At 46.5% G+C, this 14,035-nt stretch overlaps 1 protein-coding gene across 2 annotated transcripts in view; it reads left to right on the top strand.

Annotated features, from left to right (window-relative positions):
• il16 (interleukin 16) overlaps positions 1-14,035 on the top strand; it is a 33,582-nt gene that overhangs the window by 4,049 nt on the left and 15,498 nt on the right. For both annotated transcript variants that reach the window (XM_063189049.1, XM_063189050.1), the window contains exons 2-10: positions 3,382-4,049; positions 5,815-5,942; positions 6,610-6,751; positions 8,331-8,438; positions 8,746-8,860; positions 10,152-10,300; positions 11,719-11,829; positions 12,770-12,884; positions 13,579-13,652. In XM_063189049.1, the coding sequence (XP_063045119.1) occupies positions 3,382-4,049; positions 5,815-5,942; positions 6,610-6,751; positions 8,331-8,438; positions 8,746-8,860; positions 10,152-10,300; positions 11,719-11,829; positions 12,770-12,884; positions 13,579-13,652 (1,610 nt within the window). The remainder of the gene's footprint in view (positions 1-3,381; positions 4,050-5,814; positions 5,943-6,609; positions 6,752-8,330; positions 8,439-8,745; positions 8,861-10,151; positions 10,301-11,718; positions 11,830-12,769; positions 12,885-13,578; positions 13,653-14,035) is intronic.

Raw genomic sequence — 14,035 nt, 5'->3', positions numbered from 1 at the left:
AAAATCAGTCCTCCATGTGCCGGTAGGCTATGTTATAATCCCATGGCCCATTAGTCGCAAGCACACTTGTTTTAATAGAAGAGCCATTGTGCTGTATGCGAACAGAGAGAGAGAGAAAGAAATAAACACACACACACACAAACAGCCGCTTCGCCACAGCATGGTAAGTGGGCAGAAATGATGCTGCTGGCTGAGGTTCCCGTGAACAACAGCAGCAGCAGAGGCAACAGCAGGGTGGAATGGTTATGAGGTGTTGCCTGTCACTGGTGTAATACTAAGCACTATAGTTTTCTTTTCAATGTTAAAATAACGTTTCCAAAATGTTGTCTGTGGTTCATGAAGTTGTTTTTGGAGTGAAAAGTCTCCCCACCTTCTATGAGCCAACTAAGTAGTACACACAGCAAATTCGGTAGAGTAATTCAACACTTTGAGAGTCATACTTTTTCTGGTTGGGCCTATTCTCTGAGTGTTGATTTCACACCGCAGAGCTGATTGTATGTACATTTTTAGAAGCAGTCAATCTTTCTGTTGTTTGAATTCAACTTCCAATCTGTAGGATGACCAAACTACTGCACGTGCTGTTACATTAGAGGCCCAGTCAATAATGGCACTTGGTGCTAATGCGGCAACCCCCTACCAGAAGCCATTTCCATCCACACCTCTTCTGTGTGCTCTAACTCCACCGCTAATGCATTTAGAGAGAGGCAACCCCCCGCCGCAGTGCCATAGTACCGCATACGCACTCATGCATGCACGCACAAACTCTCTCTCACACACAAACATACTCAAAGAGGCACCCCCTCCGCACCGCACCACACCACACACACACACACACACACACACACACACACACACACACACACACACACACACACACACACACACACACACACACACACACACACACACACACACACACACACACACACACAGTCACACAGTCACACACACACACACACACACACACACACACACACACACACACACACACACACACACACACACACACACACACACACACAGGCAACCCCTACCCCACCTGTCTAAGGTCCCAGGCGGGTAGTGTGCTGGGGGTATGAGGCCATGTGTCGGCTAGATTTACTGTGTCTGTGTGGCTAATGAGAGTATAGTAGAGGAGGGGGGGATCCCACAAGACCCATAACTTACAGCACACCAACGTAGCATACTATTATTGTCAGAACACAGGAGTGTTTGTATAGCATTTGAAGTCAGAGTAAAGGAGGAGGGGAAGGGAGGGAGAAGGGGGGGGGGAGAAAGCGGTAACAAGAGGCGAGGGTAATGCAGAGGAGAGGAGAGGAGAGGAGAGGAGAGAAGAGAAGAGAGGAACATTGTGCAGGGTCATTGTGCAGGGAACATTAAGCAACCTACACACAGAAACCACTAGGCCAGACAGTTGAACTGTTCTGCGGTAGTGCTGAGGAGTGTTGTGCCCATAAAATGTGGTGTTTGGGTAATGCCGGTTTATGTTGTGTGCGTGCACACGTGTGTGTGTGTGTGTTTGTGTGTGTGTGCATGCCTGTGAGTGGTTCCCAAGCTTTTCCATCAGATATGTCATTCCTGAAAGCTATTCCAGTAGTAGTTCAAAGCCATGCTCTGGGCAAACTGCAGTTGTTGAAAAAGTGTTACTTACACACCATTACACTTGAGCTACAAACACTGTTATGCAAGCCCGGTAGTAAGAATCAAAGTGTGAATGTAGGATTGGTTATGTTTTCCGATTTAAGAGCTTTACTACTGTATATATTCTGTCCAACCCATGACTCGTAGCTGCATTGCTTGTGGATTAGGATATACATGTTTGTAATTTTTTGACCGACAGCGGTTTCCAATAATCAGAGGTTGAGTTGTGCGCAGTTAGTTTCGCACAGTCAAGGGTAAACAAAAATTTAGAACCCATGTATCTATCTAGTATGTTGCGCACGGTAACAATGCAACCAAAACAGAGTACTGCCGAAACCATGCTGCACTTCTCTGAGGACTGTTATGAATTTGTGTGTGTGTCTATGTTGTAATGTCATTTGATCAGATACTGTTGTCAACGCCTGATGTACGGACATTAGTATGGCACAATTTTTCAGCCTTTTTGAGCACTAACTTAACTTTACGTACATTTGCTTCAAAAAGCATTCACATAGCTAGTAGGCCTATGTTCCACGTGGTAACCAAAAACGACTCCTTGATAGCTGGATGGATGGATGGATGGATGGATGGATGGATTATAGACTGTATACATGCTATGCAGTGGTGAATGTACGTACTTTTCGTTTTTTTACTGGTGCTACCCCTAGTAAATTTAAAACCGGTGCTGCTCACCTTTGCGCACCGGTCTACTTTCACCCCTGATGCTATAGGATGGGTGATTAGATAGATGGGTGGATGGATGCTTTGGCTTTCATGAGCTGCAGCTGTCTGTTATAAAAAAGCAGGCAGGTTTACGACCTGATCGCAGTGTGATCAGGCTCACGGTGAAGCTCTCTAATAGCCTACAGTAGCTCGTCATCAATAATGCAGCAGAAAGGCATAAACATAATCAACATGGACATGAACAGATCTATTTTCCAATACGCATCTGGGTTTCCAGTCTAAAAACTTTGCATTATGTAGGAGGATTTTTTTTGCATCACACCACTCCCATAGAAAAACAACATTATCTAAGGCACAAATTACATTAGCTTGGCTTATTGCATTATTTGCATGCCAAAAATACACACACACACGTACGCAAGTACACACATGCACAAATGCACACACACACACACATGTATGCGCACACACCACACTCAAACTCACACACACACACACACACACACACACACACACACACACACACACACACACACACACACACACACACACACACACACACACACACACACACACACACACACACACACACACACACACACACACACACACACACACTTGTCCAAGTCCAGTGTGACATCAGTGTGTTGACAAAGCGAGTAAGTTAGTCTGGGGGATATTTTTGGATCTTGTGAAGGGATCCACGTGAGGGAAGTCTCTGAGCTTTTGCAACGGCAGAGGGCTGACTGCAGACCTTTCAGTTCTGGCGGGCCGAGGAGCGGAGCAGAGGAGCCGAGACGCTGAGCACCAAGTCATGAGGCAGGGAGGCAGGCTGAGGAGACGGAGAGAGAGAGAGAGAGAGAGAGGGGAAGAAAAGAGCTCTTATCTAGCAGCCCTGAGCCTCAGCACTTTCGCAGAATCACTTAGGACACAGGCGCGGCCCTGTTATAACCAGCCCGGCCCGGCCTATCCTATCCTATCCTATCCCATCCTGCCCTCCCCTGCCTGCTCTGGCTGCTGTGCCTCTAACTGAATTTTCTAATTGCTGCTTCGCAGAACGTCCCCATCCATTAGCCCTGCAGCCTGGCGGCAGGAACCCATCCCCGCCATCACCATCATCACCATCATCGTCATCAGCAGAGGCAACATCAGCAGCGGCAGTGGTGGACATCAGCAGTAGCGGCGGCGGTGTGCCTCCCAGATACACCCACCACCACCACCACAACAACCACCACCACCACCTCCACCACTTCCAGCACTACCAGCAGCACCCGCACAGACGCAAGGCGGCCAGCGGGGCCCGGAGGATGGAGCTCCGCAGTGGTGGTGGCGGCGTGGGTGGTGGTGGTGGTGGTGGTGTGGGGGCCGGGGTTGGAGTCTCCAGGGCCAGCCACCGCTCCAAGAAACTGGCCATCCTCTCTCGCTCGCTCATCCTCTGCAACTCCAAGACCAGTGACGAGGGCTCTAGTCCGGATGAGAGGTACTGTGAGAGCTGGGGGACCAATACGGGTAGGGGGACCTGGCCTAGGCAGAGTGGGGATGGAGCTCTGCGCTGCCCGGAGTACATCCTCATCCCTAGCAGTGCCATGACAACCAGCCACAGCATCAGCACCGGTACCCCTTCGACTAACATCCCCACCACCACAGGACAGGCACCTCAGACTGCCATACCACACAGGGCAGAGGAGAGCAAGAAGAACATGAGGAGGTCCTTCTCCATAAAGGTATGGCTGTCTCGTCTGCATTCTCCACAGATATGGCTGACTTGTCTGGGTTACTCAGTTTGTGCTGCTGCCATGTGATCACATATTTGTTGTCCATGAATCATGACAATAGCTGATTCATAGTTTTACAGCCTCTGTGGTGATTGGAATTCAAATGTATTCACCCAATATTACTGAGAATGTAGAACATTCCAGTGGAGAACGATTTAGGTAAATAGTAGAGAGAGGAACATGTGGCGGTCTCTCTCCATAATGGTATAACTTTCTTGTTTATCTTTCTCAGTTGTGCTGCCTCGGCAACATATAAGTGTAACTTCACCCATGCTGAGGGAGAAATGTAGAATCTTTGGTTTTACATATGAGACCAATGTTATGGCTGGCTGGCTGTCTGTCTTGTGATGTTGTGATGCCATGTGATCAGATACTGTTGGCCACCCTTGCTGTACGATTATTAGTGTGGTGTAATTTTACGGCTAACTTTAAGTGGGCATTTGCCTCAACAACATTAACTCTACTCATGTTACCAAGAATGGAAGGCTTAAAGTCTTGGAAAGGTGGCTAAAGGCTTGGCTAAAGTGTTGGAAATGTTGCTATGATGCAAGTATTGATAGTGTAGGGTTTGAACAGAATTGTTATTGAGACATTCCAATATAGGCTGCAATACATCATCTATTGGATTTCAAATACAAAACAACAACAGAGGGGCTGCAGCATACGACGAAAACACAAGGAGTAAAACCATGGCTCTGGACTGTATGCTCTATCCTGCTTATGTTTGTGGTGATTTTTACTCAACTGAATCACAGTCACATGTCCTCAACATGAGGGGTTGCACCGTACGCATTTGATTTACACAAAAGGGTTTTTTGTTCGGGCTCAGAGGGAAAGCTAACTCGGACTCAAGACTCGCAGCAGGGCCCAGGTCTAATAACAAGACATTCCAGTGATGTAATGGCGACCAGCAGATCCCATCATCCCGTCAAACAACTAGCAGCCTTCTGCAATGGAGGCCTGACAACTTGATAGCACGATAGCAACAAACTGCCGATAGCATGTGAGTTCGGACTCCGGCTCCTGCCAGGCAACTATAGCAGGCCTAGAGGCGGAGGCCCAAAAAAACATTTGGCGATAGCACACTCTGATTGTGGCAGTCAGTCAGAGGTCACAGCCACAACAGCCAAAGACACCAACATGGTGCTAACGCGGGGGATACTCACCAGACAGAGGCCAGAGCAGTTGTTCTGTGTCAGAGTCAGAGAAGCAACATTGCTTAACACCACTGAGAGTTGAGCTGGGCTCAGTGGCGTGCAAGTGGTTAGCCTAGCTAATCTTTCTGTGCCAAATAAATCAAAACTAAATGACACCATGGAATGGCGTAAGGAAGAAATATAATTTCATTTGCAAGTAGTTAGTTTAGTAGCTTTCAAATATACATTTCATAGTGGCCCGTGTCATTAGCCTTTGACTTTGTGTTTATATTTCTTTTCTGTGAATGTTTTTTTTTTTCTTCCTGAGGTTCAGTGTTGTCACCTCACATTACATTTCAATTATCATTTCAAAACAGTAATTCTAACTAAGTCAAACACAACATTACAAGTAATGTGTATCAGTGGGCCAGTGGGGCCCTTATGGCCGTGTACATTTTCAGCTGCCAAAATGTTAGTTCAAGGTCTTGATTTGATCATAAAGCTGGTTCTTTATGGCCCGTGCACAGGCCTGCTCTTGTGTTTTTCACACTAAAAGGATGCCTTTATTATTGGAACAGGAAAGCAGTATCTGGAGAATGTGTGTCGCGACTGGCGAGGAGGGTCTGGGACCGCAAATGGGTGATAACAGGCTGCGGGGCCCAGACAAAGGCCTTAGTGTTGGGCAGGCACGCGAGGACAGACTCAGGTAGGGTTCTCACACTGGCACTTACACACACACACACACATGTGCACACACGTACACGCACACACACGCGCGCACACGCACACACACACACACACACACACACACACACACACACACACACACACACACACACACACACACACACACACACACACACACACACACACACACACACACACACACACACACACACACACACACACGCACACTCTCTCTCTCTCTCTCTCCCTCTCTCTCTCCGAAAAATGTTGGAAACAAAGCAATACAACTATGTAGCCCTAACAAACCGTGTAGTAAATGGGTGAGATTCCCCATGTGAAGCACACTCTAGCTCTCCCTTTATTCCCCCCCTCTCCCTATCCCCCTCTATATCTATCTAAAATACTACATGATGACTTATATAGAAATGTAACTTAATGTAACCCTACTGTATATTGTGAGCTTCTATGTAGTGAACGAGTGAAAATGTGCATCGAGTATAGGCTCTCTCTCCACGCAGCAGTAAGAACTGAGAGAGAGAGAGAGAGAGAGAGAGAGAGAGAGAGAGAGAGAGAGAGAGAGAGAGTGCACACAGCACACAGCATGGAGGAAATGCTCAGCTGCTGAGAGTGTGTGTGTGTAAGAGCGAACTAATGGAGCTGTTTGTTTCCTCCCCATGTGCCCCTAGAGACGGTAGCGTTCAACCTGGGATCAAGCTGGCCCCGTTTAATGGCCAGATAATAAATGGCCACGCACAGACAGAGGAAGAGGAGGCAGCGAGGCACTTGGCAGTGGCAAACGGCGTGCACAACATAAAGAGCTGCACTGATGTAAGGCATGCAACCCGCCCCACACACACGCATTCCCTCCTCCCACATCACTGGCAATCCAAGCAGACCTTGGAAGAGAGAGAGAGAGAGAAGGGAGGAGAGAGAGAGAGAGAGAGAGAGAGAGAGAGAGAGAGAGAGGGAGAGAGAAGGAGGGAGGAGAGGAGGAAGGAGGGGAGAGTGAGAGGGAGAGAGAGAGAGAGAGAGAGAGGGAGAGAGAGCGAGAGATGGGGGAAGAAATAGAGACAGAAAAGGGGGGGTGAGAGAATGAGAGAGAGATGGAAAGAGAGGGGAGAGAGAGGGGAAAAGGATTAGAGAGAGAGAGAGAGAGAGAGAGAGAGAGAAGAGAAGAGAAGAGAAGAGAAGAGAAGAGAAGTGAAGAGAAGAGAAGAGAAGAGAAGAGAAGAGAGGAGAGGAGAAAGACAGCAGGAGAGTTTGCTTCCCACATGACGTGCAATGAATGGTGGCTTCATTTCAGAGAGAGAGAGAGCTCTCAAAAACAAACCTCTCTGTTACCAAAGGCGACACAGAAAATAGACCAAGAACCCAAACAACATGCCATTTCTAACTTGTGAAATTAGGTGATAACGTTGGACCTTAAAATACAGTATTTGTGGAATGCTGTTGTTGACAGAGGCCAAGAAAGCTGCCTGCTATACTGATACTTTTTAATTGCACCTCAGTCTTTTGAAATGCATTCATCATGCCTTAGCTACTCCTGCAATGAGATGATAAATAATATGATGAATATTTACTGACATCCTATGACTGCTGTGTCTGATAATTAACACGTGCCTGTCAGTATTTGAATGGTGAAACCTGCGACTTTTCAGCTGTGGCATACAGTCAACATTTATTTATTAATATTGATTAAGCTTACAGAATCTGAACATCGTAAATCAAAGGAGAGGAACAGGCGAAACAAAAGAATTGGCAATTCGGAATTAATGAGGGAAGGCCATTGGCAATCCCCCTCTCTATTAATCAATGTCATGCATTGTCTTAGCGAATAAAGCAAAATATTCATTTCACAAGATCTCCTTCTCAAAGGAGCCCTAATTTAGTACATTGATCCACCCTGTATTTCTAGCTAGTCTAGCTATGTGTTATGTCTTCCAATTGAGATCACAGACAGAAGTACTTGATTCATTCCAGAATCTGTCTAGGTCCTGGAGAAACACAATATCTTCTTATGTTCTTTCTCTTTATGATCTTAACCCAGAACTTCTCCCTAAGTTGGATTTAGGATATGAACTTTGCGTAAGTCACAGGGACAGGGTGGGACCAGGGAGTCATTAGAACCTGGTATTTTGACGCTATGGTTCTTATGGAGTCCACCACATTCTAGAACTCTTACACTGACAGTCTTTCTGACTCTTGATCTTTAGGGTTGAATACACTTTGATACATTTTGGATTGTATCTCCTCTCTGAAAAAAAACAACAGACACAGTGTTGTGTAAAAAATCTTTCAAATGTACACCCCATACCTCTTTGATTACCACGATTAATGACTCAAGCACAAACTGATGACGAGGCCCTACAGCTGCTTTCATGACCTGTTATTGTATTTGTTTGCACAGGATGCCTGTCCCAGCATCCTTCACTCCACGGCCACAGTTAACGCAGCAGACTCCCAGTCCAACTTCAGCTATGGAGACAAGGAGACAGTGGGACACGGAAGCCTTAGGGTGGGTATCCCCAGCTCCATCTGTCTTAATTACTGAGGGGCAGACCCAATAAGCTCTCCAGATATATGCTAATTCACACTACATTCAGTGCATCCAGTGGTTTGGTTTCTGTACGATTACATCTTTTTGATGGATTGCTTTTTTGTTTACATCAAATATTGCACAAAAAAAGAGAGAGAAAGAAATGGTGGGAGAGATGCGATTGTTTAGCTCACAATGCCTTCAAGTCCCAAGTGTCGCTGATAAATCAAACCTCATTGTGTTTTTGTTGTGTGTTTCATGACATTGTGGTTTTACTGGTGAGCAGATTCCCATCGTGGAAGTCACAGAGGATAGTGGGAAGAGCAGCAGAGAGACAGAGACCACAGACCACCAGACTACGAATACTACTACTACAGCTACTACGCAAAGCCAAACCACCAGTAAGTGCACTCAGCTAGTGATTTACACCTATGTCCAGGGAAGCCGACAAGGTTGGGGGGGGGGGGTGACGACAACAAAGGGGTCAGCTCTCCCGGGCCCAGGGAGTTGGGGGCCCCATAAATGGGTCCTGATTACATTTACTGTATTGGGTTGGGGGCCCTTTCAGATGACTTTGTCCTTGGCCCAGCCAAAGCTGTCAGCGGCCCTGCCTATGCCATCATGTAGGACATGAGCATGACTGAGTTAACAGGATAGGAAATAACATCAAGTAAAAAACACAACACATATAACAGCTGAGACAAGTAGAACATAGACCAGATTACTAGTACTAAAATTACCAGTACGGAGCCAAACCACTTGTAAGAGTGCATTGCATTTGACGGCCCTGCCGTGGCCAACCAGTGGGGCTCTTGCCTGCTGTGCGGCTTGACCCAGGTTCGATTCCCAGCCCGGGTCCTTTGCCTACCCTTCCCCATCTCTCTTGCAATTCACTTCCTATTCACCTCTCACACTGTCCTTTCCAATAAAAAAAGAGCATTGCATTTGTTAGTAACACCTACACCATAATATAGGACATGCATGCCCATGACACAGTTAGCATGGACAGAAAATAGCATCAAGTAAACAACAGAACAACAACAAATGCAATGCAACGGGACTGGCTAGGGCCGACCACGAGCCAAGCCAAGGCTCTCCTCATTTACATACTGTTGGTTTCATGCTCACTCATCACATTCTGATGGACCTGCATGCTGCAGAACACAATAGAGTGTCTGCCCTCAGAGTGGCAGCTGAGTACCCACCCACTACCCACTGCCATGGGTACTGCGGCAGCGCTGTAGATGCCACTTTGCCTTATTTTGCCTCACACACAGACTGAGACTGAGACTGGGACTGAGAGACACTAATTGTCTTCACTAGGTTCTCTTCACAGTCAAATCTGTAAGGCTTATCCTATGTGCTTCTTTGACTGCTACTGCTGCTGCAAACTCAGAGTCACTGGCATACGTGTCTTCTGTGGAACATGGGGAAACGGGGATTTGGACTTAAATTGTTGAGGATAACAATATTTCGATCATAGATCTTCTTGTGGCATCGTCAGAAATGCCTGGCTTTTTCATAGGTACCTTTGAGATTTGGCACCTGTTGATGGTTTTTCTCTGGGATGTGTGCGCCGTCTATGTCCACTACACTGTAGTAGGATCTTCTTGGTCACATCTCTGACAGGCTTTCTCCATGTGCTTGTGTGACTGTCACTGCTACTGCTGCTGCTGCTGCTGCTGCGTGTAGGTGTGCACCCGTACTGGATTGGAGACCTGGACACGATCATCATGAAGAGCCCAGAGCTGTATCGCACGCACCCGCACGGAGGGCCAGGTCTCTACGGGAACAGGAAGTCTCTGTCCCAGCAGCTGGAGTTTCCCCACGGAGTTTCACAGGTGAGTCCACATGCACACACACGGGCAGTAATGTAATTATACACATGTGCATGTATTGCATGTGTGCACACATACAGTACTCACAAATACACACAGAGGCATGCACACATGCACGCATAGACCCGCACACAAACACACACGCACACTAACGCACACACACTCACGCACGCACACAGGCACGCACACAGTCACGCAGGCACACAGGCACGCAGGCACACAGGCACGCAGGCACGCAGACACACACACACACACACACACACACACACACACACACACACACACACACACACACACACACACACACACACACACACACACACACACACACACACACACACACACACACAAAAACAACACACCATCTGCACCAGCTTTTGGGTGGGACCCTCTAATATTTCCAGCAGGAACCAGAGCACCGGTAGCAGAGAACACAGATGACGTGGCGTCAGTGCAGCGCTGAAATGAAATTACACGAAAGCAACCGAACAAAGTACAGACCTGGCCATTGTTGTCTCTTTTGTAATTTCCGTGAACCCTAAAGTGATTATGCCCTCATTACATAATAGTCTCTAGTGGGAAGAGCAGAGAGCCGAAAAAAAAAACAGATGATGCCTGCAGAGGAGGAAGCATCGGCAGAGGGAGATGCCTGTAGAGGAGGAAGCATCGGCAGAGGGAAGGGAAGGCTTAGAAATGCTTAAGCTCTTTTTAGTCACTGCAAGTATAAGATGTCTTCAGTCCTGGGAAATGTATTACATGTAAAACGAGCCTGGATATGATGACAGTTTTTTTCTTTTCTTTCGCATTATGCCAAGTGATTTTTCCATACACTGAGTTTTGGATGGAGGCCTGACTGATGCTGAGTGGCAGGCATTTAAAACATTTATATCATAGGTATAGCCTGGTCGTAATGGTTAAAGTGGCTTAAAGAGTTTAGAGTTGTTCTTCCCTCATATTGTATTGTGCAGCATTGCTATTGTTTCCCATGTGCTTTGCAGTACATTTTGTAAATACTGTATGTAATCTGTACATACTGCATTTAACGTGTATTCATTGCACTTTTGGTTTTTGCAGTTCCTGAGTAGATGCTAAGCTGCATTTCATTACCTTGTATTTATACATGTGTAATGACAATGTAGTAGTGAATCTGATCTAATCTAAAGTTTTTGATGTAAATTCTCTTTTATTCCAATGTCTGTGAACTTATTGAACTCAGGTCCTTAACAGACAATCATCCTTGTGATTCCATGTATGTATGAGGTCTCAGTAGGTATGCACTTTAAATATGCCAATTTATGCATCTCTATGATGGCAACTTATGTCTTTCTTTTTTGTGTGTGCCGTCATTTGTGATGCTCAGCTGTATGTCCAAGACAAATTTCTCTCGGGACGAATGAAAAAATAATCTTGTTTTTTTGAAGGCAACACAGAAGCCGTCGCGCTCCCTGAGCTCGGCTCACCTGGGCCACTCCAGCAGCAGCGTGCAGGCCTTCATCATCTGCAACATCGTACTCATGAAGGGCCACGGCAAGGTAATCACTTCCAGCTGCTTCTTTCTTTCTTTCTTTATTTCTTTCTTTCTTTTTACAACATTGGCGACAGAGGCTACTGTTGATGAACTTGCAAGACTGTGTGCTTTGTGACAAGTTGGCTTGGCCTCACACATGGGGTCAATAAAAATCTTAGTTTCGAATTACACTGAGGTACAAGGAGGCACGGTACCCCTTGACCAAGAATTTAAAAGGGTAATACTACAACTATAATGCAGTACCTCACAATTACAGAGTCAACTTTGTGTCAACTTCATACTTGTGAGACTGCGCTTTATAAATACATGTTGTATTGTATTGTATTGTATATAAGAGATAATGGCCGACGAGGTGACCAGTTATACAAGGTTAATGGCGAGGCGGTGGCTCCGAACTCTGGCGACGTGCGCAGCACAGGATTAATGGCCACCCCATCAGCCAATCAGAAAAGAGAATTACGTTGCGTAGGCAGATAATGTATTGTAATTATGGAGGTCAAGGTGGTAACAAGGACAGCTAATTCCTAAACAGCGAACGTCTTCTTTTCTTTGATCGAATGAAGACTGTGCTAATTGGCCATGCCCACCCAGTGACGCAAAACCTTCAGCGTTGCTACTAGTCTGGTCAAGAGCAATGCAAGTAGTTTCTGTGCTCCTGAAAAATCCAGGCCGTGCCCTCCTAGTGACGCAAAACTAGTCCGGTCAAGAGCAATGCGAAAAATCACGAACTCCTCCCACTTTGTTGGGAAGCAAACAACCATTAGCAAACCAAGGGAGGTGGGTCAACCATGACGTTTAGGAAATGTTCATTGCTATGCTCTTGTGAAGACCAAGTCTCGAAGAGATTTGAAAGTCGATGATGATCAGGCTAGTCCTAATGGCCTGAGACAGTGTGCCAAGTTAGACAGCTGTGTAAGTGACTGTGTTCCCCCTTTACTGTGCAGGGCCTGGGCTTCAGTATAGTGGGGGGCCGGGACAGCATGTATGGTCCCATGGGCATCTATGTCAAGACCATCTTCCCAGGGGGGGCCGCTGCTGCAGATGGACGACTACAGGAAGGTAATGTATAAAGACGTCAGCCATGAGCTCATGTCTCTATAGTCTACACAAAAACACAAAACACACACGGACGCACGCGCACGCACGCACACGCACACGTACACACACACACACACACACACACACACACACACACACACACACACATACACACACAGACATGCACGCAGGGATGCATGCCCATATACACACACATACACTTCAACTCAAGCACGCATGCACACGTGCACACACACACACACATACGCACGCACAAGCACACGCACGCACACACACACACACACGCATATAGTTAGACAGACAGACAGACAGACAGACAGACACACACACACACACACACACACACACACACACACACACACACACACACACACACACACACACACACACACACACACACACACACACACACACACACACACACACACACACACACGGAGAAGATGCAAGAAGAAGAAGCTCAGATCTGTTCAATAGGCTGTGTACAGTGCGGGTGGTCTAATGCAATGTAGGTCATTTAGTCCAGTTATGAATCAGGTGGTCAGGCACGGAGTAGCCATTACTGAGGGTAGAGGGTAGAGGGGGGGTCAACTCAGGGCCAGGTTATGCCCCCACCTCCCCAACCCTACTCCCATCCTCCATGCCTCTACCTCTCGGCCACAGAGGAGTCATTGTGTGCCCAATATTCCTGCAGGGGACGAGATCCTGGAGCTGAATGGAGAGGCTCTGCACGGACTCACCCACGAGGAGGCATTGCAGAGATTCAAAGTAAGCTCGCAAAGCCTTTTCACAACTTCACACTTCATATGAGGATGACTGACTAAATATCTAAATATCATGCATATTCAGTGTTTGTACTGTGCGTATAAATTTTTAACAGAGATTCAAATTGAGGTCCACTGCCTTTTTAACTTTTTAACGCCTTTCTAACATCACACATACGTCATATTCGTACGTCATGATTCATATTTATACTGTACTGTGTTTAATGTAGGCCTATAATGTGTAAGGAGACAAATTGCATCTAAATATGGCAAATGATTCAAAGTGAAGTTCCACAGCCGTTTCACAACATCACACATTCATTCACACATAGTGTATGATTGATATGTACAGTAGATGTAATGTGTTATGCATAAATGAGTAACTGT

The sequence above is a fragment of the Engraulis encrasicolus genome, chromosome 22 (assembly GCF_034702125.1).
Source record: "Engraulis encrasicolus isolate BLACKSEA-1 chromosome 22, IST_EnEncr_1.0, whole genome shotgun sequence".
Taxonomy (NCBI): Eukaryota; Metazoa; Chordata; class Actinopteri; order Clupeiformes; family Engraulidae; genus Engraulis; species Engraulis encrasicolus.
This window is presented reverse-complemented; position numbering and strand designations above follow the sequence as displayed.